Genomic DNA, 25,652 nt, shown 5'->3' on the forward strand with positions numbered 1-25,652 from the left:
TTTAATAACATATGCACCTTCCACGGCACAAGCAATAGGAGTCTCCCAAAGTTGCTTGTGAATCCAAAACTCATAAGTCACATAGTAAAATAAATATATATGTAGACTCAGTAATTTTTTTAAAAACATAAGCAAAGAATTTCTACATAGCCATGAATTTCACAGGGAAAAGAATATTTCTCTTAAATTGTCCCAGGTGAGCTGTTACAATGAGTTCTGGTTTTCTTTACAATTAACTACTTCAAATGGTTGGATTTGAATGACAGATTCTCAGATGCCCAAGACTGTGTAGATTTGGGAAGCTCTAAGTCAGTGATACTCAACACATAGCTTCAGACCAGCCAACCTGGAGCCACTATGCACAACCTGAAAGGCTCCCTCCCAGACTGACTGGGAGTGATCACATATGTGGGGCTAGAGCAACCCTGAGATGATGCAGCACCAGAGGTGAACCCTGTGAACAAGTCGTTGGGACTAAAGCAAAGCCAGTCCAGCAGGCACCTGACCTTGGTGCTCCTCTCTGCTTCCCACAGAGAGCTCTGAGACTGTTTTGCTTTCAGTGTTCTCAGCAAAACACCGAGACCTTGCGCTTTTGGCCCTTCACATGCTTCCCACCTTTTTGCTGTGTACAAGATCAGACCGTGCTGGGTTGTTGCTGCCTCTCCATCAGAAAGGTCAGGTCCCGCCTGGTCCCAGCTTTCCTTTTAATATGTGTGTAGTTTATCTCCCATTGCCCCCTCTCAGGACCTCAGTGGCTGCACAGGTTGAGCCAGCTTGTGGAATCACAAACTCTGGAGTCAGACCCAGCAAGCCTTGCTTTAAACAAGGCCCCCTGAAGACACTGATTCATGTTTCAGCGCCATTCATGGCACCAATTAAATAATGTAGGAGTGGGAGTTGGAGGTCGGTGGTCTAAAGTCCACCTAAAATCCTTGGAATAGTTGGTTCCTTAGTCCCTTCAAATGCTTCTATCTTATACAGTAGTACTTTGGTTCATGAATGACTGTTTGCAAAAAACTCTATGTGAGAAACTATACACTGGATGACAAACATGACTATGTCATCTTCCCCGGAATCATGGAACAAATTACGTTTGTGAACTGAGGTGCCACTACATATACAAAGTATTTGCTTTTCAATTCATTACTGTCTCTTCAGTTTATAGAAATGAGGAGCAGGTTGTTTGTATAAATTGCAGTTCTTTCTTGACTTGCTTTGTAGTAGTTCCCCTGATGTGTGAAAGCATCAGATCAAGGAATAATAACCAAGACTCCCTCAGTGTTTTCACTGATATTTAACACCTTTATCTGAATGGAATCTTATTATCAGTTATGAGATGTTAACTCACTAATTTCTACTTTTAACTCCCTGAAAGTCAAGGCCATTTGGGTTTTTGCAGAGGGAGAAATAAATGAGAACATAGCATGAGGATGTTTTTGCTGTCAAGCTGGTGCTCTTGGCTAAGAGAGAATCTTTGGGGTCTCCCCAGCCCCATGAAGCCCAGAATGCCCATTTGGACAAATTAATTTCAGCAGGAATGCTGCTAGGACTCACATAACAACACCTTTGTGCTAACGAGCACATTTCCAGTGTGTTCTGTGAAACTTAAATGTCAGATTTGTACTGACTGCTACATTATTTTGTAAAGTTATACCCAGGAAGTTTATGTCTAATGTCTTTGCACAGGGCGTGCTTCAGAACTTAAAAACAAAAAATAATGTGTGTTTATTTTTTTAAAGATTTTTATGAATACACTAAAATATCTGCAAATTCACGAGTATCTTCTGGATGTAGATTTATGGAGACTCTTTGCCAACTTGGAGGAGCTAACTCAGGTGAGCTAAAATAGGAAGATCCTGGCAATCGTGTTTCAAAATTTGAGGATCATGAAAACTGATGCTGGGTGTTACCTGAGACTGTGTCCATATTGGAGTATAGGATATAACTTGCTCCATGCTGTGTCTGACGTTACCTTATGATCAGGAGTTCAGGTTTATAAGGAGAGCACCTGAGCACCTATTGATATCTTCCCAGGATATTACAGATATTAGCTAACCCTCATTTTTAATTTTCCATGGGTATTTAAGGAAGATGTATTCCCCAGAACTGTCTTCATAAATGCTTATTTTTAAATGAATGTTCTTTTTTTTACGTATATTATAAATAAGCTTATCTTTGTTCTCAAAAGGAAGGAAGAAAGGTAACATAATTTGTTTATGAAAGTATTATGCAAAATACATACTGGAGAGTGGAGGGAAATAATCTTTGAATTTTGCTAGCAGATACTTTGAAGTGGGAAGTGTCTGTAAGACTGGCATTTGAGGCCATCAAATGTTTCTTCCCTGGCCATGAGTGTGTACCCACTCCTTCTCTCTTTCTCTCTGGTCCTAGACAAGCCTTGGCTTCGTGAACAGTCTTTTCAGCATCATCAAGGGCTATGTAGACACATCTGAGTCCTCGCCACTGATGGATTTTATTTCTGTGCTCACAAAGGTAAAACCCTTCTGGCGGAGCTCAGCTTCATGCTTTGAATCCACCTTCCCCCAAGATGCTCCTTGATAGCTACTTGATTTCCTAGTTGTTGTTGTTGTTGTTACTGTCTTTGTGGTTTCTCCCAGGAAATTTCTACCTCCACCCTCCCACCCAGGAACCTTCCTTTTCACCAGTCAACATTTTGAAAGCTAACTTGCAGATTCTGTTTTCCCACTGTCACATCTCCTGTAGACTGTCAGCACAGAAATCTGCATGCATGGAAAAGCCATTTCCAAGCCTGTTTTTCAAATGAGTTCAATTTAAAGCAATATTCATGGCAATCGCTCAGCATTCACTAATTACATGGTTCAGTTGTTTTAAAGAAAGGTGTCGTCTCTCACAAAGGGGCAAAATACACTTTCAAATCCACCTGTGCCTTTGATAATATTTCTGTTCATTAAATGAAAAGTGGAAAATCTAAAGCCCTGGTTTGATAAATGCTACTTTTCTCTTGAGTAGATATTTGGATGTCCTCCTCTACCTTTTTTTTTTTTAACTTTTTCAATTCAATCTCTGTCTAGTCTCATTTAGCAAGAGTTGAATTTTTATACTACATTTTTAAAAAGCCTAGATTGATATTTATTGAGCATTTCAATGGACAAAATCAGACAAGACCCTGCCATTGAGGGATTTTCAACTTATTGAAATTAAGTTGAAATTAAGGGATTAATACAATAATGAGACTAATGATTGGCTCATTATTAATAATATTAATTCATATATGAATATAATATTCATAATAATGAAATTGAGAAGAATACCGCAGGGAAAAAAAGAACATAGATCCTATAAACACACAACAAACAAGAGCTCCCAGGCTGAGCGGAAGGCGAGGAGTCACTGGCAGGAAAGGTGTCCCTGGACAATGTTCCCCAAGTGCGTTATGAAGAAGCAGAAGCTTCATGCAAAACTTAGCATGGAATTGGGTGGGAAGCTGAGAAGTCCCTTAGTGAACTTTACAAACATGTATAAACTTTAAAAGCTTTGGAAAACAAGAAAAAGAATGTAACGTTTGGGAAATTGCTAAAATCTCAGAAAATACTTAAATTCAGGGTTGAGTATTGTACAGGAGAAGTCCACCACCCAGACCATAAAAGCAGAGGCCCAGAGAAGCAAAGCCCAGCACTTCAACTTCCACAGTGTTCATTCCCATTTCAGCGATTAACAGAAGTTACCTGGCCAAGCTGACCTGCAGAGGAGGGGGACATGTAACTTTCTGCAGGAAGGGGAGACACAGGAACAGCAAACAGGCCACCGCAGTGCCACCCGCTCAAAGAATGGGATCTCCCACAGTCACACACGAGCTGTGTGTGGACGTCCCAGCAAATGCAACTGAGGCTTGGAGAGGTCACATGATGTGGCAGAGGTCCGACAGCTCATGGGTGCTGGAAATAGATTTCTAAACCAGACCATCAGTTACTCGGCTCTGGCCTCTCAGCAGTGGGCCCCTAGGGATGGCGTGTCTCAGGCACTGCAGGGCTCTGAGGGAGCAAGCTCTTTCCACCTTTAAGTTCTCCTCTCTGCCCAGCTTTCAACTCACACCCTCCAAAATAAACTCGTATCATCTTCTTTCAAATTACTTCTTCAGGAAGCCAAAAATTCAGTGTTCTCAGAGGTCCTATAATAACATATTTTTCTAGGTTTGTGTTACATCTGATTTCTTTACTGTCTTATCCTTTAGTGGCCTTTTAGGCTGGCTCTGCTTCCTCTGCTCACTGTTACTCTAATATTCCAGTAAGTGTGCTTCCTCCTCTGATTCTATCTCATCATGATACAACTGGAAATTCCTTCATGGGACCTATGACATTCGATTAACCAATAAGTCGATAGACTTGTGGGTACAGGGCTTAGTAACATGGTAGACACTGGGATCCTAAAGAAAGTGTCTGCCACTACTGAGCTAGAAGTGCTGTTGGGGAGGACAGAACAACCACCCTTCCCCCTCAAAAAATTTCACTGAATTGGGAGCATGTTGTACAATGTGCCATTTGATCATTAAATGTATTAATATATACAGAAAAAATGACAAGTGGTCTTATTTTAAAAGGAATTTGAGGCAACTTCCAAATGTGTAGTCATCATGACAACTTCAATAAGAATACTGAAGAAAGGAATGTAGATTGGGGAAGACTACTAAAGAAAAGGCACGCCACCAAACACAGAACTCTTCACTGAATTTGGAACAGTCCTATATTTGTAAGCAGGCAGAACAATCAAGATTACCTGTTTACAGCCACCACCATAGCTCCTGCATGGTCACGGTGGCTCCTCCATTTTTCTTTCAGTGATGAACATGAAGGGAAAGAGGAAGGCAGTCAGGGCTCTCTGCTTCCCCTAACTTCTGTCCGTTTGTCTCTCTGCAGTATTTCCGTGGAAGCCTCTGCCAGAGCCACCAGATGTACTGCCTGAACTACTCTGCTGCTCTGTTTTATCTGGAGACCCTGAGGCAGAGAGAGGACTTTGGCATTTACTTAAAAGTAAAGTACCAGTTTATTCTCTTTTGTAGTTTTCCTAACACTCTTTGGGTGCAACAGATACTGAGAATTCTTAGGCCCAAATGAAATTGGAAGAAGAAAAGTAATGACTGATAATGCATTTTTAACTATAACATTGAATTTTCTCATATACACACCTTCCACTGCAGTCGGGAATTTTGATTGGTGCACATCTTCTATGGTAAAGCAGCCGAATCCCACTCCAGGAACACACACTGTGGGGTGGACACAATGGGTTTTTAAAGGAAGCAGAAGTGGCACTTTACCCAGTGGACCGGAGCAAGGTGCCGGTGGAGCAGAAGAAGCATTTTTTATGGGTTGTAAGAGGAGTCGGTGGAGGGAAGGGGGTCAGACAGATGTGTCTTCTTTTGATTGGTTGGTGGGTCTCATTGCTGGGCTGTGGGCCGGTTGCCACTTGGGGGGGTTTTCATTTTGCCTCGTTACTTTTGATTATTGTTTGTGCTCAACGGAGCATACATCTCTCCTGGTAAGAAATTTTTACTTTCTCAGTTTTGGGCCTCTTCCTCTTTCAGGGAGGGGAGGAGAGGCCTTATCATCACAAACTATTTGTTATTGTATATACATAAGTATGGGATTAGAGGGGGGTGAAAATAGGGTGGGGTGGTTTCGTCTGGCTGCTTCTTGCTGAACAGGGTGACGGTGGGGTCTCATGTTGAGGGGCAGGTTGATAAGTTAGTCTTTCTGTAAGAAACATAAGATTAAAATTTCAGGTAGTTAGTTTTTGAACAAGTTTTTGTGCGAATGACATTAGACATGGGGCCACCAGCAAAACAAGCCCTATGATTATCCAGGGGCTTAGAAAGGGAATTAACCATGGGCTCAGGGAGTTCTAGAAGCTAACTGGAGGGTGATTTGTTTGCCCCCCGGAATCAACTCATTCTTAGAGTTGGTGGATTTTTTTCCTGGATGAGTTCCAATTGCTTAACATAATAACAACAATCTTCCTGTAGGAATAGGCAGGTACCTCCCCTCTCAGCAATTAAATAGTCTATGGCCCTACAGTTTTGTAGGGTGACACAAGCTAACTGTTGAGGTTGTCTATTTAATGCCTGGATAGCCTCAGCAATGTGGGCAAAATCGCCCTTTAGTTTATTATTCATGGTGTAGGGGATCCTTAGGGATGTTCTTAGGCCTGCACCTCCCAGAGCAGCTCCAAAAAGGGCTGTACGTTGCATGAATGCAGCATGTATCACTCGGACAGGTCTGAGGTTGCTATGAGAGAAAAAAGAGGCTTGGAACTCATTGCCAGTGAAGATTTTGAAGTTAGGTGCCAGCTGAACAGAAGCACTTGGTTGGTGTTGTGGAAAACAGTGGTAAATGGATTGGCCACAGGGGAGGAGGTTGGTTTGAGCATAGTCATTTGAACAGGACTCACGGGTAGGGTCACAGTATGATTGCAAGGAGGGCCTGCAGTGGTGTGATCAGGAGTGGCCTTTACCCATGAGAGGTTAAAATCAAAGGGGAGACTTAGCAGTTGAACATCTGGGATATCGGGGCGGGGGGGGGGGGATGTTGTCCATGAAGGAACATTTGCAGAGAACTGAGAAGTTATCAGTTGGGAAAGCCACCACTGGGGACTCCTAGAGTGAGAGGCACATCCAGCAGTTGAGTTCTGAGTGGCTGACACTCGACCTGAGTGTTTACAGGGTGGAAGTTGTCAGGGTGGTGAGGCTCAGTGAGGAGGAATGATGTGGGAGAGGGAGGAGTGGGCATCTCTGGTGGCCCTGGTGAGATGTATGAAACCATCCCAACAGCTATGGTGGCTCCAGACAGCTAGGGTAATCTGCTGTTCCCAGGCTTGTGACTCTGGATTTATAATAGTTAGGCTGAGGGGATTGGTATTGGGGGCACTATGGGGGAGGCTGGAGTTTAGATACAGTAATGATCGCTTTATAAGTTTTGGCAGTGTCACATGGTAAGTAGACATAAAAATTTGTAGGTGTGGTGTTAGGATTATTTGATGACCAAAGGAGTATGATTGATTTATGCATTGGTATGTTTATCATAGAGATTGGCAAATTGTAAGGAGAAAAATCACTGTAAGAATGTAATCTCTGTTGGGGACTAGAAATTTGGGTCTTGTAGGAGTTGGTCCAAATCCTATTGCATTAACCAGGAGTGCCATCTTTATTGTATCCTGTGTGAATGGTGCCCCCTGGAACTAATGGAACATAATGTAGGTGGTGCCCCTGAATTATACAACAGGAGGCTCAGGGTCCCAAAAGCACTAGAGCAAGGAATTTCTGCTGGGGTCCTTTGTATTTGCAAATGAGCAAAGCAGTTACCATTTTTCCCTTATTTTTTCAGCTCCTTTGACTTGCCTCTCCCTCTGGACCGTTCTTTAGTGTGAACCGTATCATTTCAGTACTGTCCTTTTGAATGACCCAGGGAAAATGGCCCAAGCCTTCCCAGAAACCTGGCTCTTTCCTGCATTTCCAGAAACCCCTGCCAGAGCTTCTCCTCAGAGACTTGAAAGCAAAGTCTCATTGGTTCCTGTGATTCAGCTGGGACTCCAGAGGCCTTTGCTGGGGCCATGATGTGTCTGGAAGCCCTGGTGGGTGTGGTGGGGATAAGCAAAGAGGAATGGGAGGGAAAAAGCCAGACCCTGCTTCTGCAGCGTCAGCCTCCCAAAGTCCTCTTTGCTACTCACACTGAATCCAGAAAGCTCATGAGATTTCCACACACACAGAATAATCACATGGCAAATGTTCTCCTTGGAAGCTGAGAGGTAAGAGTCTCAGCTAAGCCCCAAACCAGAGAGAATAAGGTACATTTCTCTCCCTTCCAAGCTTAGAGATTAATTTAACAAGGTCCAGCCATCATTTTCAAACGACTGTGGAAAATCCTCCTTAAAATAGGCTGATACAGAAGGTGGTTTATCCATATATGAAACATGCATAGTTTCCAAGGCCTTGATAAAGGATGCAAGGCTATTGGGACGACAGCATGATACTCCCGATGTTTTTAATGCCCAGTGATTTATAACACACTTCATCAAACATCTCTGCATTCTTAGCGCAGAGCTATGAAGTTGACTATATTGTTTCCATATGTCCCTGAAGCTCAGAAAGGTTATATGACATTTTCCAGGCCACGTAACCAATAAATGGTAAACATAGAACCAAATAAAGGTCTCTAGGCAAAGATAGATATGTTTAGCCCTTTTAAAACTACCATGTGTAAATATGTATTGAAAAATCACATGGTACCCCATAAATATGTATAGTTTTATGCATCAGTTAAAATTAATTTTAAAAATATTTTAAGCCCAGTACTCTTTACAGCAACACTGCTTGCAAATCCTCAGAGCTGCCTCCCATTGCCAGGCAATTGTTGGCCTCATGAAGCCACAGAGAGGGGTGAGGGGGTGACTTGGGAGGAGGCGAATAGGAATCTGATTTCCACATCCCCACCGCAGGGAACAAAAGCATCCTCACAAGCACTAAGCAGCTGAATGTTAAGTCCTCCCAGTGAGCCAGACACTGTGTTCCAGGTTGGACATCTGTGATCTCTTTGTCACCACAAAAACTATGAAGCAATATGATCCCCATTTTCTAGGCTCTTCAACAAATTAGGCAACTTGCTATAAAATGGTTGCTCTGAGGCATAGGAAAAGTTCAAATTCAGGCCTCCCTGAAGCTGATATTGAGTCTCCATCTATACCTTGCTATAAATACCTTTCGTGGAGATCTTAGACTGTGTCAAGTTATGGGCTGCCAAACATGAGACTTTTAATACACTGGAATGAATTTGCTTCCACATTGTGGGAAGCTGGGTGTTATGAATGTAGAGGAATCGCCCTGGTGAATCTTGCTGGAAGTAAGATTCTTCCCACTAATTTACAATCTATGAGAGGGATACAGAAGGAGAGACTGAGGATTTTGTACCAGGACTCAGTGCAGCTCAACTAAATAGTAGCTAAGAATGCTAAAACTCCGACTTGGTGTTTGAGATGCCCCAGTCAGTCCTATGAACTTGGTGTGGGTTATCTCATTAAAATTTCTCATCAATACAGTGGAGTAGTAATTCTTATTGTCTACATTTGGCAGATAAGCTTTGGAGAGGTTAAGTAAATTTCCCAAGATTCTCAGCATACTGGCTTCTCAGTCAAATGTTGTGTTCCAGCAAGACAGATTTATTAGCAGAACATTTATTTGTACCCCTAACTCCCCTTAAGCATACTGGGTATTTATTATAAAATAAATGTAGCCTTCATTGATCTGGACCCATCACTGAAAAGGCCTTTTATGTCTAGTCTCTCTGTTCAAGTTGTTCTTTGATTTCTCTAATGGAGCTGAAAAAATGAAGCCAATTGAAAGATGAAAGAAAAATGTACAGCTTTGCCTTTGTAGTTATCAGCCAATTTTTTCCAGTTTTCTAAGGCTTCCAAGGCACTAAAATCTTCTGATATTATCCCCTGAATCCTTATGCAAATTATTTACCACTGATGGATGGTTGCATGATTGATATCTAAAGAATTTGGGTATTTTTAATGTCACCCTGACTACCAATGAGTGGTAGAAGTCAGAGCTCTTCCTTCCAACTGTGAATTTGGGACAGGGGCCTGGGACTGTGTGTTTTGAGGGGATCCCTAACTGCTATTGAGAAATCAGTTCCAGACGCTCCCCAGCCATCCCAGAGGATCCGAGGCGGCCTAGAAATCAGCCAGTGAAGCCCTCCCCCTCCCCACTCGCACTTCTTCCCACCTTCACCATCCAGCCTCCCCAGCTGTAGCTCCTGCTTCCGTCTCCATCAACTCCCCTGAAGATGCAAGACAACATGGAGGTCCTCTAGTGCCCGCCACCACTTCACTGAAGAGGAGTCTGGGATCCAGAGGAGAGACGGTGGCCCATGCAGCCAGGCTCCTGAGCTCCATGCACCATGCCTCTGGGCTCACTGGCGTGACCCACTCTGTGTGTGTAGGGAGTGGAGAAGAGTGTACTTAGCAGAATCCCTGTGAACAAGAGCCCTGAATGTTTTCAAAAGAAACATTCTGGTAAAGCTGTTAGGGTGGTAGGGTTAGATATCCTATCCACTTACCTCTGGACGCAGTCAGCTGTGAAAGACAAGTGTATATAGTTAAGCAGAAGGCTAGGAGGAAAAAGACTGGGTTTGCAGAGGGAAAAGAGAGAGAGAAAGAACTGCCAGCAAGGTTGGGTTCTGTGCGGGCACTTCACTGGGTTGTTGACTACCACTTTCTTGTATCCTCACGCGGTGGAAACCGCTAGAGTTCTTTGAGCTCTGTTTTCCCAAAGAAGAGAACGGAGCCAGCAAATCAGGGGGAGGGATGTTGAACCCATTCCTGTAACCTCAGATCTTCACAATGAATATATACATTCACAAAACATTTGGCAGTCAAGGGTTTACAGTGGAAACTAACACAGGAAACAAACCAAGGTTTGAACCAAAATTCATGTTGAAATGTAATCCTCAGTGTCAGATATTTGAGGTGCGCCCAGATGGGACTGGTTCAGGATGGGACTGGCTCAGGATGGGACTGCCTCATGATGGGACTGGCTCAGGATGGGACTGGCTCATGATGGGACTGGCTCAGGATGGGACTGGCTCAGGATGGCACTGGCTCAGGATGGGACTGGCTCAGGATGGGACTGGCTTATGATGGGACTGGTTCAGGATGGGACTGGCTCAGGATGGCACTGGCTCAGGATGGGACTGCCTCATGATGGACTGGCTCGGGACAGGACTGGCTCAGGATGGGACTGGCTCATGATGGGATTGGCTCATGATGGGATTGGCTCATGATGGGACTGGCTCATGATGGGACTGGCTCGGGACAGGACTGGCTCAGGATGGGATTGGCTCAGGAATGCTCTACGTGAAGGAATGAATCCACATACAGGTTAACGGATTAATGGGCTGTCACAAGAGTGGCACTGCTATAAAAGCGAGCCTTCTTTGACTTGCCTGCTCTGTGTCACCGTGGGATGCCCTACACTACTTTTGAACTCTAAGGAGAGCCCTCACCTCTAAGAAAGTTGTTGCTATGTTAAGCAGGGTCAGTCACAAAGAAAATTATTGAAATAAATAATAAATGAGAAATTCTCATGGAATGCAGATCAAAAAGCCAAAGGAACATGAAAAGAGAAGAAAAAGAGAGACAGACGTAAAGGACCTGTCCAGGAGATACAATCTACACATAAACACAGTAATGTCTCGGTTCGTGCACACTTCCATTCAGTTTGCGAATAGAAGCATCCAGCAAAATTTTACTTCAGTTCACAAACTCTGCTTTAGGTAGTGAACGTGACCTGGATCATACTCGCCAAGGTACTACTGAGCCTAAACAGAGGACAAAGCAAATAAAACTGAAGCAATAATTAAGGAATGAATTGAAGAAAATTTCCAGAGTTGGGGAATGAAGGAGGCTTGCAAATGAAAATGATTTACATGCTACCTTCACGCTTTAATGAGAAGAAAGCAACACTTAGGCATGTCCTGATGACTGAGCTCAGGTTTTGCTCTTGCAATTCTCAATGCCAATGGAAAAACATCTACAGAGTTTTAAGGGAAAATAATTTTAAACCAGGAATTATATACTCTGTCAAGTTAGTATGGAAGACATTCTCAGATACTAAGGAGTTAAGAATATATATTAACCAAGAACCTTCTCTGAGAATTTTGCTAAGTCATTTTCTTAAATCAGCAGAAAAAGTTAAAAGTAGGGAGACAATTATATAACACATTTTATGTTAATCATTAAAACTAGTTAAAAAGCATGACATCTAAAATTTTTACATATAGGATAATAAATCTAAATACAAAATAGATTTATAAGATAGTTCTAAAAATATTAGTTTATTTAGTTTTAAAATGTGATAGTGCATGCCAAATAGTCAATGCATTGGACAGATAAATACTGTTTTATTTTTGCCATGTTAAAAAAGATAAAAGATACACGCTGTTAAGTCAAATGTATGTTACATAGATAAAATTGTTTTGTCACTGTGGACAGGAAAAAGACAGTAAAGACACTCTGTTAATCTGACAAAACTGGAAAATGGTACAGTTTTGTTTCCCTCAAAAAAGAAGAGTAGCAAGTTTGTAATATTAATGTTGATAATGTAAGGAGAAATTTTCCAAAGCACTGATTGGACAGGGCTGGGTATGTTTGAAATACTAAATAGGGAAAACCATATGAGTCAGTTCATCATGCAGTTGTGGACAAAAATAAAATATAGACATTCCAGTTTCCTGAACTGAAAAGAAGTGGAAAACCTAAGAAAAGGTAGAAAAAGAAAAACATCAAGGAAGCATTAAAATTTCCATAAAAGTGCTGACAGAAATACAGGTGAATTAAACTCATAAGCTGGTTAAATTCCCAATTAATAAGCTCCAGATTGAATTTAAAAATCAATCTCTGATCTGAAATAGTCACAGTCGTGGAAAACAGAGATTAAAAAGGTTTAAAGATCATAGAAACTCTTTAGGTCACAGGAATGGAGAGCAACATTTCTTTTAGCAGAAATAATATTACAAGGTATTTCACATTTAAGAGACTACGTGACCCTCATATGTAAGATTTTTGTTCAGTATCTTGATGTGGGTGACATTTTTACTGCTGTAAATGATAGACATATATATATATATATTTTAAAACTCATTTAAAATTTGTGCATTGTATTTAAAATCCTTCAAATAAAGGGAACACTGAAAAACTGTTTCTCTCTTCTTTCCTATTTGTTGTATATCACTTACACTGACTCATCTCCTTCAACTTCTATTTTCTGTTCTCTTTTCTTTTTTCATTTGATCATTACCCTGATTCTTTGCAGCAAAGCAGTGTCAATGAGCGAACTCACCCACAAAACTTTTGCCTTTTCCCTTCAACATGCCCTGCACTTATTCTCACAGCTCCTAAATGTATCAGAACTAGGGCAGCAGCAAAGCTGGGGAGAACAGTAACCTCCCTCTAGAGCCAGGGTAAACAGGCTGGACCTCACAGTCAGACATCTTTCACTACCATGCAGGGAACACACACTGGGGAAGCACAGTTGAATGAGTTACTCCTGCACATCTAAATTTTGATGTGTTTCCCCCTTCAGGAGGGCTGAGTTGTCGTGTTACAAGGCAAAACATCTGAGAAAAGATTTTGCAATTCCATTAATTGAAAAAATTCAATCATACTTCTTAGTTACGTCTAAGAACCCAGTGTCAGACCCTGAATTTGGCACTGGTAGATAGATTTGCTAAAAAAGTTTAACATGGAATTTTCAAAAATCAAAGGTTATTTCATAGCTGATGAGTGATCCCAGCGAGCTCACAGGTGCATCCTGTTGTTACTGAGTAAAATCTAAGAAATTCTCAAGTCCCCCTTCTTAGTGCTAGATAAGAGAGGTGCTGTGCTGACCTGTCTGCTTCCTCTTTCCCCAGTGGTGTGAGCAAAATGAGCAGTGCCGACGGCTTCACCTGCCTGAGCTCCTGGTGGCCCCACTGCACAGGCTTACCCGGTATCCCTTGCTGCTGAAGAACATCTGGAAAAGGAGTACAGACTCTACTGAGAAAATCATGATCTACTCCATCAAGGAGAAGGTGGAGAAGTCTCTTCGTAAGTCCCTGATACGTGAGCTTAGCTAGAAAGTCGGGGAGCCCTGTAGTTCCCCTCTAGGCTTCCACTGTAGAAGGTAATTCCATTGACTTGAGGTCATGACCTGGAAATAGGATCTATATCCGAGTTCATTATAAACCAAACACACATAAAACAATGGGTTCCAATAACATCCTGGCAAATGATGGTAACTCTAATATCAAGTTTACACAGGACGTGGCTCTGTCTCAAGGGTTTCAAAAGTGAGTTCAGACAGGAAAGGTCCTGCTTCCCAGATGATTGACGTTGCTTTTTTTGTTGACTTCTATTCTGAACCCACACACAAGGGAAATGGGAGTAAACACCATGGAAAGCCTATCCAGAGGATCAATTACCATTCATCATTTTTCACTGAAATCCAGGTCTAATGTTATGCCAATTGCAAACTTTAAAACTGAATTGTGAGAAAGAAAACTGAGCAAACCCTATGATGACTTAAGTTACTTGTGTAGCTCTGTATAACTGAAATTCGAATGAAGAAGTCCATGATACCTGTCCACAAGGTAAGCTTTCTGGTGGCCATCAAGGGGCACAGCTCAAAATGGTAGTTTTCAGCTGTACAGAAAGTATTGGTGTTTCTTTGCAGACTTAGAAGTTAAATAACAATGTCCTGTGGGAGTATTTCCTCTTTTTCTACTTTTTATTCAAATTCCTAAGAATGACCAAAGAGATTAAAATTAACTTTATCAAGTGAATAAGAACCAAATTCAATTACAGACCAACTTTTTGAAATTTCTAAAATAATTCTCAGGATTGTTTTAGAACTCATTTAGATGTTTGTGAAGAAGACAAAAGCAAGTCCTCTTGAGACTTCTAGATAAAAGATGGATTCTCACTGTGGAAGGAGGATACCTAAGTGGCCTTTCTTTAAGTCTGCTTTCTTAAAGATGACAAATTCTCAGAAGTTCAACTAGATATATGGTTTCATAGGGCTGTTTTCAAAATTCATTTCAAAACCTCAGCAGTAACCTGCTACCGGGAAGTGAACGAAAATCTTCCAAGGACAGTCTGAATTCTTACCAAAAATAAACAATTATTGTTACATGAAAATAGTGCATGCTATATGATCAGGAAAAGAAACCAATGTTTTTCCTTTCTCTACTAAAAGGCTCTGTGAGGCATATAATATAAAAAATTAAAGCTGAACACTTCATTAGTATTTTTTCTCTGCAAGAAAAAAAACTACAAGAAATTGATTTCAAATTAGTGAGTTTTCTCAGATATTACACAGAGAGCAATATGTCAAATGAACTATAATTATGGTTCATCTCCAGGGACCGTCAGTATCTTTAAATGATTATTGTGGATGTTGCTTAAATTTATACCGCAGTGTTACATGCATTTAAAACCGTGTTGGACATGTCTTATTTTTCAGGGGATCTTGAAGGAAAAGTGAAATGGTTGGACAATTTCCAAAAATTTAGACATCTACAGGAGATTATAGTGTGGCCTCCACTCTGGGACAGAGATAAAAGGTTTTTCATTCCAGAGGTATGAAAAAGATCAATGAGATTTATGTCCTTTTCTGGAAGCGGGCATCAGGTAGAAATATAATAATCTTAGGAAGTCCCCAGCTGTCCACTTGAGGAATAAATCTAGTTTTATGAGCAGGAGGAAAAGCCTCGTGCATATGGCTCTGTGTGTGGGGAGGCTGAGGTTCTGATCCCGTTTTTACGATGGTCCATTTGAGAGGTTTGCCCTCTTTTTCCCAATCCTATGTCTATTTTCTAGGACAGTGTTTCTAAATATCTTGAAATTTCTAGTTGCTGTTGACTGCCCCAGCTCCTTGCAAATGCTGTTTTCAATCACTAACATCATCTCTTACTTTCTCCCTTGTTTTGCAAGTATCTGAGACACATTTTTAAAGAACACATGGCAGAAACCATCCTGTCACCAACCAACAGGCACCTTCTCTATGAAGGGAAACTAACTCTTGCAGGTAAATAATGGCTTGCTTAAAAAAAATACCAGTGTCTTTGCTACCTTATAACTTGTTCAAATGCTGCTACTTGAAGGGCAGAAGGAATTGTGTTCACTTAGGTGCAAGGTGATAGGACACGTGAACCAGAGAGCCTCCAGCTGAAGAGATTCACAGTGTAGCCATGTGCCCTCCAACTTCTCTCTGTAAAATGGAGAGGCAGCTCATAAAACTATTGCTAAAGCAAAATGGTGTACCTGAAGAACTTAGCTCAAAGTCTCGTGTGTAGTAAACACCCACTGACACCTGTTGAATGACACAATCTGTATTGGTCAAAGGCCAGCAAAGAGGAGACATGCACAATAGAGCAACAAATCAAGTTTGAAAGTGGTGGGACTTGCACTTAGGAGAGCTGGGTATGAATTTGATGGGGCAGGGTTGATAGTGTTAGAAGAAATATGATGTGGGAAAATCCCCAAGCCGAGGCAGAGAGCTGAGGGGTATGGTTCAGGGGTAGAGCTCCTGCTTAGCACGTGCCAGGGCTTGGGTTCAATGCCCAACACACACAGAAACAAACCAAAAGCAAAACAACAACAGGAGGGGTCTATAGCCAACGTGGGCTTTGGGACATTAAGTTTGAATTCCCTTAATTTCCTCTCTAAATGCTGTGACGATGATGACGAAGCCTTACATATGTGATGTTTCCAGACTTCTGCTGATGTTAAACACCACACTGTTTTAATCAAATAAGCATATTTTCCCATTCCCTGAAGGAGCTATTTTCATAACTTTTGGAATTCAGGATGCATACCCTTCACAAATACACGGCTCTCTGAGGACTGGTGTGTGTCAGTGTCACAGTGAGTAGGGTGTAGACAGACAGGATGACCCCACAGCTGTGATACCTAACGGTCACCCACTGCTCAAGCCACTGCCGTGGTAAAATACAGCAGTATCGTGCTCCATGCTGCATGCGGTGCAGGGCCCAGGAACAAAGACTAAGCAGAGATAAATCCACACAAACGTATGCAGGGCAGTCTGTGTGGCCCTTATTGGATCCTAATTCCAGACTCAGTGGCCATTAGTAAAGCAGAATGGAATCGCCTGGTGAAAGCTTCCCACTGGGCTGTGTAGTCGCAGGCTAGCGGGAAAGTAAGTGTGATTTTCAGCTTTCACTCTTCCTCCGCAGTCACTGCGTTTGAGAATACCCTATTTCTTTTCTCTGCCACTATCAGTTTCTACCTCTACCTTATTTTAAATCTCGTTTACTATTGACTACGCACCTGCTCCCCCTAGAATCAAAGCTTTTTAAAAGTAGAAAAACCATCTTAACATTCAATGTGCAGCAGATCTCACTGCCGATTGCTTGGTGGAACACTTGGACCTTCCTAAATGGTGACTAAAATAATCATCCTTTCCCAGAATAAAGTCACAAGGAAGGTGCTGGTAGCCTGTATGTTAAAAATGAAACACTTGAAATTAACAAATGAACTAAGAACTACTTCATTTTGACAACAATCATTAAGCTGTACAAGTAGCAGGGGGTGGCAAAATAAATGTAACAGGTTTTGAAGGTTGCTGTGGACTGAATGGTCACCATCAGCCTATTCTCATATCGAACAGCCCACCCCAGTGTGGCTGTATTAGTAGTAAGGAAATTATTGGGGTAAAACAAGGTCATAAAGTGGTCTAATTCGTTTGTGTCCTCATAAAACAAAATAGCAGAACTGACCAAATGCCTTTTATCTGATAAATGTGTAGATGAGTCAAGAGGCAAAATCCTGCAAGTTCTGTTACCTGATGGATTTTTAACTCAGCCTGGTTGAAAACAAAACACCTGATCTGAAGTCACTTAAATTTAACCATTATTTTTCCAATTTCAGAGAAAGAAAATGAGGAAATAGATACCTTACCTAATATTTGATTTCTCTCCTGCTACTTGTTTTCTTTCTTAAGGACATTTTTCTTTCTTTTCTTAGTTGCTGAAGTAACTAGCAAAAGAAGTATCAGAAAACTTTGTAAACCCCAAGGCCCATGGAGAATATTTAAACATTTGCAGATGCATTGTAAGACATAAGAAATAAGTAGCCTGCCTGACTGTTTTGGTCAACTATTGCCGCTAACCAAAATACAATGAGTTGGGTGGTTCAAAGAGCAGACATTATTTCTCACAGAAGGGAGGCAAGAAATCTCAAATTGGGGTCCTGTTGGTTTCTGGCAAGGGCTCCTTTCCTTACGTACAGGTATTACTCACCTCTGTCCTGACATAACAGAATGACTCATGGTGACATTTCCCACAAGGGCACTAATCCTGTTGGATTGGGCTCGTGCCCATTACCTTGTTGTACCTTATCTGCTTTCTTTCTCTAAATATTGCCATACTGGGGATTAGGGCCTCAACATATGAACTGAGAACATACAGTTTAGCCTAAGAAATTGCCAGAGGCCTTTTCTCTGATGAATGTGTAAATGAGTCAAGTTCTGTTACCTGATGCATTTGTCCTCAGCTCAGTTGAAAGTGCTATAAATACCATGTGAGCTACCGTAGATCCACTAGAAATCCATCACAAATACAAAGTCTTTCAAGTTGGATGCTTGAACTCTAACCAAGCCTGTGCTTTAGGAAAAAATCAATTCAACCTTGACACAGTTTTTCTTACCCACCACTTAGGGATTCCTTGTTTTGTTTTCTAAAGGATCTTTACTCTATAAAATGAAAGATCAGTTTACCTTGGAAGACCCTGTTTTACCTTCTCCTTCTTTCCTATTTCCTTTCTTTCCAGAAAGCACAAGATTTCTAGATGTTTATCTGTTTCTCTTTGATGACTTCCTCTTAGTTACAAAAACCAAGCGCAACAGAAAGGTAAGATGCTGTTGTTTCTCGAAGTTTCTCAATGAGTTTGACTGTACTTCTAAACAAGCTCTGTTAACACTATGAACATCTTTATAGTACTTCCAAATGGATCTCACAGTCTAAAAATGAAACAAAATAAATAACAAGCAAATTATATTTCTCAAGCATACCAAGGGAGATGTATATTTTTAAAACTAGTCTATGTGTCTTCAAGGTGAGTCCAAGAAACAATGGCCTTTATGCCTCACTTGCCTACACAAAGAACCCCCAAAATGTCTTTGTCCATATTGACTCTTCCAACTTGGTCAGCACAAGGAGTGGCCAGTGTCACACCCACACCACAAGGTGGTCTCCATCGCTCACACTGATCTGAGACATGGTGACTTGGGGGCAGAGCTGGAGGAAGCCCTGATTGTTCAGTGTCCAGCTGCATAAGGACCTCAAGAGCCTGACAAATGCACAGCTCATATCACAGACAAAGTGAGTCAGTTTTGTGACTAGAGTCACAAAACCTCTGCAAGGATTAGGGGTTTTTCATTAAAATTAAGTATTATCATTACCATTATTATTGTTGTTTTGTTTTTAAGAGCACATTAAGCCATTGGTCTGACAGTCCACATGAGGCTCTCTTTCTACTCTCTGATTGGGAGTCTGCTCTGGTGGTAATTGAGAGTAGTAATCAGCAGGCTCACACGCCTGCCCTTGCTGGTGGGAGGAGGAACTACAGTTGCTCTTAAGCCTTCAGAGATACCTGATATTATTTTATTCCTTTGTTTTTTTTATCAAATAACTAGCCTTACACAGATAACATCATCAGTTAAGTGCCTTATATCTTTTAATAAGCTAAGATTTTAGATGAAAAATTGGTTAGTTGAGATAAATAATGTTTTAAAAAGCTCTTAGCAATAAAATAAACACTTATTAATCTATGAATAGCTAGCTGATGAGTGGTCTGGGAGCGAGTGGGTGTTGCAGAATATAGAAAGTCATCATTACAGGATTTGCATGGTCTCCCGTTTTAAATTACTCAGACTTCCATGTTTTAATAAGACAAACTCTGAGAAATCTTTACCTCCTTTGAAAACCTTGATGCCAGCACAACCCACCTCCACTTCAAAAGCAGTGCAACCCAGAGCCCGTGGGTTGATGACAGCCCATATTGATTGCATAATCAGGTAACATTCTGGTTTCCTGCTTCACAACTTGATTTCCAAGTAAGGAATGCCATCAATTTGCATTCCTCTTTGCTATTTGGTGTACAATACCATGCAAGTCACAATATTCTACACCGTTTTCAAATAACTCTGGTCTTCTATACTCAAAACAATTTCAATTATTTACTAGTTATAGAGTATAGATTCTATGTACAGATTCATATGAGATCCCACACAGAGAATGGGCCAAAATAAGGCTCCTTTTTCTCATTCATCCAGCTCAGTACTAGAGTGGAATTAAGACACCAGGGATGAGGATCTTCCCAATAATCTGATAGTGGTTAAAATATTTTCCAATTATGGATGCCAGTCATTCTTTATTCAAGTAATTAGAATTAGAGATCCCAAACACTTTGCCTTAAATCACTATACTTTGAGGACACGCATTGCAATATCCCAAAAGAATAGTGAGCTGGACATCAAGAGACTTGTTTCTGAGAACCCATTTGCTTAAGGATGCACTTGGGGTTTATGCACCAGCTTTATTTTCCTGTACTGCATTATTTTCCTCTTTGATTTCAGAAACCTGGAGGCTCTGACACTGGCTTACTGTGTCCTTCACTTACTCCTGAGCTGCAAACCATAATAAAAGAGGGTGGTTCTTGTACAGTACTTGATCAACCCATTCCACTAGATAGATTGGTAGTCAAAAGCATTGACCCACTCCACGTGTCAGGTATGTGTCTGCTTCCATCACTCAGATCCTCTGTTGGTCATCACAGTTTTACACTGAGATTTTTTTTTTTTTGGTAGAAGGACATAAATCCAATGTAATGCCTTCATGAAAGACAAGTCTGTGTTTTCGTGTGTTACGTATCATTCACTCTGAATTAGTTATGGTACCCAGCACTTGGATTACCCCATTCTGTCATCCCTTGCTATGTCACTTTAGGCTCAGGCATAACAATAAGTGTTCAGTGAATTTTCATAAGAAGTAAATGAAGTAGTACAAATGATAGCTGTTATTAGTATTTTTATTCTACTAGCATTATTAGTACTATTGTTGTTGGTAAAGCATGATACATTATGAACATATAAGATTCTTCATTACAATCACACTATAGGAAGGAATATGCCAGAAACAAATAGGTACACATAGATGGACCCAGACATATTAAAGCAGTTTAAGTAATGAGTAACTAAATGAATATACAAATAAAGAGCAAACACCTATATAGTTATGTTATATACCCAAGTAATGGATGCAGCTTCTCTCCCTTGAAGCAGAGGGAGTCCACTAAGGGAAGCCTGTGCTCAGAGACAGTTTCTGTTCTGTCTACTTTCAGTACGATTTGCTGAAGGGTTACACAGGCAGGTAGGCTGTAGTCTTTTGTGTCTGATTTGGCCAGGATCAACTACAGTCTAGAGAGGCTGTATAAGTAAGTTTTCCATCATTATAACTAAAGCCCTGAAGTACTTGACTTATGAAGAGAAAAAGTATGTTTTGGCTCACAATTTTGGAGCTTGTGGTCTCTAATGGGCTGGCCCAGTTGTTTTAATCCTGTGGTTAGGCAGAACCTCAGGGAAGGAGTACCTGGTAGAAGCAAAACTGCTCACCTCATTGTCAGGAAAGAGACAGACAGACAGACAGACACATAGACAGATAGAGACAGAGTCCCATAATCTTTTTTAAAGGCGTATCCTCTGCAACCTAAATATTTCCACCAGGCTCCACCTCCTCCAACCTGGAGACCAAACCTTTACTACCTGGGTCTTTAGAGGACATTCAACATCCAAATATTGCATAGGCCAAGGCCTGAGTAGTTTTAGAATCAAGACTAAAACGAGTTTTTTCCTAGGCTTTTCTAGCCTGTGTACCCACTTACAGTGCGAGCTTACTCCCTGCTTGGGAGATGGACAAGTAGTGTCAGAAAGTAAGGGCTCGGGCTTGGGCTCGGGGCTAGGGATTTAGCTCAGCGGCATAAGCGCCTTGATCCCTGGTACTGATAAAAACAAAAAAGACATAAAAAAAGAAGGGCTCTGTAGGTGGAGGCTTGGAACCACTTCCATGCTGTGATTTGCCTACTTTTTCATGAGGGAAGATTATGTCAGAGGGCACTCCATGCTAGGGGTGTACTATCCCACTACAGAAGCTTTGAAGATTCTGGCATCAGGAGTAGAAGTTGCCCTAACTCCACTAGGAGAGGGCCAGCAGCTTGGCTGAGGGATTGGTTTAGTCATAGCCCTGTCACCTCAAGAACTGGACCTTATGGAAAATCTGACATCACTGGATTACCTTGGGGGACCTTTGTTTCTTCCCTGTTCCTTTTCTAAAAATCAATGAAAATATCTTTCCAAAAAACTACACTTTCACTGTATTTTCTGATTTGTAGCTAGAATGTCTTGTTCCTTTTTAGGAAATGGTTTTCTTGTTCCCTGGGTCTGTCAACTGTTTGCATGTAGTGTATGACGCAAAATAGCAATAAAGTGGCAAAGAGAAGGTGGGGACAAAAAGAGGCCAAGCATTGGAAAGACTGAGCCCTAATCCCAGACCGTGGCCAAGTCACATGCAAATTCCATCTGGTTCCTAGTTCTCTATTTGTAAGCAGGAATTAGTTGACCTATCTCATATGATTGCTATGTGGCTTAAATGACACAAAACAGAAATTAAAAAAAAAAAAAAACCAGCCTGGAGCCCAGTACCTAGTAAAAGCCTTAAAAATTAGCAACTATATTAGAAAGTCAGAAGAAAAAAACCCAGTTATTCCCATTTTTATTATTTCCTTATAGTACTTTACAGAGCTGACCATGCCAGGTCATTTGTTTATGGAGTCCCTTATGCCCATTTTATAATCCTAACAAGTGAGCGCCAAGCAGAACCCCAGATTCAACGTTTGAGGAAAATGGATCCAAACACCAGCCAAGAACAACATGATCTTTAAAGCCTTGTGTGCTGTAGGAGGTTTATACGAGAAAAAACTCAGGGAGTAAAACAAAACCCAGCCAGCTTTTTCCCAAACTCATTTTGATAGGTTTAGTCTTTTATCCCAGGAAACTGGACAGTGTTTTATGATTTGACATGGACTAACCTGTTGTAGTAGAATTTAGGAATTATGAAGTTCAAACTCTTTCGAGTATAACCTGTGATATTAATAATGTGCAGTTAATAAAGTCTTACATTCACTTTGATTCTGAAATGCAGCCTGATCTGCCTCGAATCAGAGTTAAATTCACAAACTCCAACAAAACAATGACTGCAGAAGCACCAGGAATAAAAGGCATTCGCTGTCTCTCTTCTCCCCGGGCTTGGTTTGGTTTTTTTTGGTTTGTCTGTTTGATTCTGAACATTAAGAATTTCAGAAAGACTATTGGCTGCAGAATTTTATTTCTTGTATGAATAAATCAAGACAGTTACTTCATTTTTAGAATTCCTGTTTTAAAAAAAAGGAATCCACTCCCTAGTACTCCTGTCATTTCTGAGATCAGCCAGAAACCAAAAGAGCAGATTTGTTTCTTTTGTAAACACAGAAACCATGCATTTCTTTCTGTTTTGTTTTGCTACACAGTTCACATAATTTGGAGAGTAATGCATTTTATTTCATAATTGTATTTCCTAGCTTTCCTTGGCCTATTCAGGTGATTTTGAATTTTTTTTTTTTTTTTTTTTTTTTTTTTGGTACTGGGGATCAAACTCACGACTTCATGTTTGCCAAGCAGGCACTTGTGCCACTGAGCTAAACCCCCAGCCCTGATTTTTACCACCCTTTTTTAATCACCCTTTAATTATATAAGCATTCTTTTGATGTAATTTTCACTTAAATACAAAAATGAACATTTAAAGAGTAGTGGAGACCAAAAAAAAGAATGCATTGTCATCCTTATTTTCATTTTTAATTACCTTTTCACACGTATACACACAACTACCCAGCCATGCCTAGACTGTGTTGTGTGGAGCCCATTTTCCATCACTTGAACTGCATTTCGTCAGCTACCAGAAGTCACTTGTAGGAGAGAGGGTTTTTGTATGAAAGGGGGCTGTTTGGACACAGGGGCAGAATCAGCCTTGGAGTCAGAACCCACCTAGGTGATCTAGGTAAACCGCTCACCCTCGTTAACGACAGCCACCTAAATAGGGTTCTTGTGCTATGATACTCGTGGAATTTCCTATTAAATAATCTGGCTTTTTGTCTGTGTAATATCTTTGTCTAGCCTTTGGACTGAGAAATGCGTTTCTTCTACAACATGAAAACAGATACCGACAGTGTATAGCGGCATTCTTACTACAAGCCCAGACAGAAAACATCAAAGTATGTATCTTAATTTTGTAGATCTCTGATTCTTCAGAGTTTACTTACAGAGGGAAAAATTCCAAGCTTCTCAAATAACGGTGTAGTATTAGGAGATTTAATGTAAGTCCTGACCCGCTTTAGGAAGGAGTGCAACTGGTCGGTAGCGAAGGGTGCTCTCGCCCACCCATGCTCAGAAATCTCAGGGGTGACAGTTTCCTCACGCTTGCCCAGTTGCACAGCCTTTCCCACTTCTTCCTGGTGCAGAAAGTCAAGAGCTGCCTCTGAGTTCCACAGTTTCTGTAGGAAAAAGGGAAAGAATTGCTTAGGATTACATGATTCACTTTTAAGGTTAGCCACTCATTTCCCAGCATGGAAATAACGTGCCACCCGCACGACTGATACCAGGCAATGAGCTTGTGGACGACGCCAAGTCCGCTCTTCAAGTCTGGAGAATATGCCATTGTTTTCACAGCTATGGACTTGAAAGAGCAGCTGCCTGGCTCTGGCTACTCTATTTAGCAGTTTCTGTTTTTGTCTTTCCCCTTGTCGTCTTCTATCCCAGCAACAATATGGCCAGAGAATAAACGCATTGTTCCGTTACTCTTAAGAACTCAATTTCCTGGGTCATCTCCCTTGGAATCTGTTTTTCAAATTATACCACCGGTCAAGAATTTCTGTTTCTTAATGTGAATTCAAGAAATCCAGCTTTCAAACTGATTATCAGTGTTCATTTTTCTAATTAGTTATTGACTACTATGACCGTTTAGCCAACTGACACACTACTCACATCTAATCTGTTTACATTTTCCTAGCTGTGAGTCACCAGAAAGAAAATGAGAAACATATGCAAATGTTTTCCTAGTCTTTAGTTTTAGAGAGCAAGCCAAAAAGCATAATGGGAAATTAATTCAAATGAGAAATTATCAGTTTAACATTCTATTTACACATTTTTCTTTTCTAACAGAAAGCATGGATAGCACAAATAACGGCAGCAATCTCTTGCTTCACCAAGAATCAGGAAACCAAGAAAATATCTTTATTCACATTGCCTGCAGAATCTTCTGAAATTTAGGAACTTAAAACAAGTGGCATACCTTTTTAAGAGGTTTGAGTTTAAAGCATTTTCATTTAAATTCGTGATAAACTTGAAATGTGCTTTTTAAAGGCATTCCAGAATTTGAGAATTTGAGCTAGTGAAGCCCTTAGTACAGCGGAATGATGACGGCAACAAATTTGAGCTCCGAGGATTTCTTTACAAGCACGGACTGATATCCAACACGGTCTTCTACCGCTTCAGACTTGTATGGAGCACAAGTGAAGAACGGTGCTGTCATAATTTGTAAATAGTGAATGGCTGAAAAGCAGAGTACCAGAAAGATTGGGCAGTGCTTGCGTCCAATATGAATTCTAGCATTTTACTCTGTAAGTATCTATCAAATAATGAAACTGACTTTTCTACATTGCTTATAACGCAATCTTACTGCTGTATAGACCTACCTCAAACACAGTAAGTTTTGATATACAAAGTTTGTGGCTCTTTTAACCTATTAATAAATAAGGTCATTTTAATAGCAGTTTTAGAATTTCTATTTTCAATGTTTATATATCTTAGATATATTTATAATAATCTAATTTGCATAAGATTAGATTTCAGTTTTTAAGAGAACAATATTTTTCCAGATTTACCAGTTAATAGTTTAACATGGAGCTGTTCATAAGAACAGTATAATCATTTTATCTGACAGAACTTAAAGCATCATTAAACTCTATCAAGATAAGCTACC

The 25,652-nt window shown here is 40.7% G+C and overlaps 1 protein-coding gene across 4 annotated transcripts in view; it reads left to right on the plus strand.

Moving 5' to 3' along the window:
• Positions 1-25,437, plus strand: part of Plekhg7 (pleckstrin homology and RhoGEF domain containing G7) — a 49,732-nt gene extending 24,295 nt beyond the window's left edge. For 3 of the 4 annotated variants that reach the window (XM_023567691.2, XM_023567692.2, XM_063255294.1), the window contains 10 exons: positions 1,740-1,835; positions 2,392-2,493; positions 4,896-5,009; positions 13,440-13,614; positions 15,029-15,144; positions 15,499-15,592; positions 18,355-18,434; positions 20,162-20,315; positions 23,789-23,886; positions 24,833-25,437. In XM_023567691.2, the coding sequence (XP_023423459.2) occupies positions 1,740-1,835; positions 2,392-2,493; positions 4,896-5,009; positions 13,440-13,614; positions 15,029-15,144; positions 15,499-15,592; positions 18,355-18,434; positions 20,162-20,315; positions 23,789-23,886; positions 24,833-24,940 (1,137 nt within the window). In that variant the 3' untranslated portion in view covers positions 24,941-25,437. Of the gene's footprint in view, positions 1-1,739; positions 1,836-2,391; positions 2,494-4,895; positions 5,010-13,439; positions 13,615-15,028; positions 15,145-15,498; positions 15,593-18,354; positions 18,559-20,161; positions 20,316-23,788; positions 23,887-24,832 lie in introns of those variants that run through there. The other variant, XM_063255295.1, reaches the window with a different exon arrangement.
• The last annotated feature ends 215 nt before the right edge of the window (positions 25,438-25,652 follow it).

The sequence above is a fragment of the Cavia porcellus genome, unplaced genomic scaffold, assembly GCF_034190915.1.
Source record: "Cavia porcellus strain 051 isolate PalLab524CR breed Dunkin Hartley unplaced genomic scaffold, mCavPor4.1 scaffold_8, whole genome shotgun sequence".
Taxonomy (NCBI): Eukaryota; Metazoa; Chordata; class Mammalia; order Rodentia; family Caviidae; genus Cavia; species Cavia porcellus.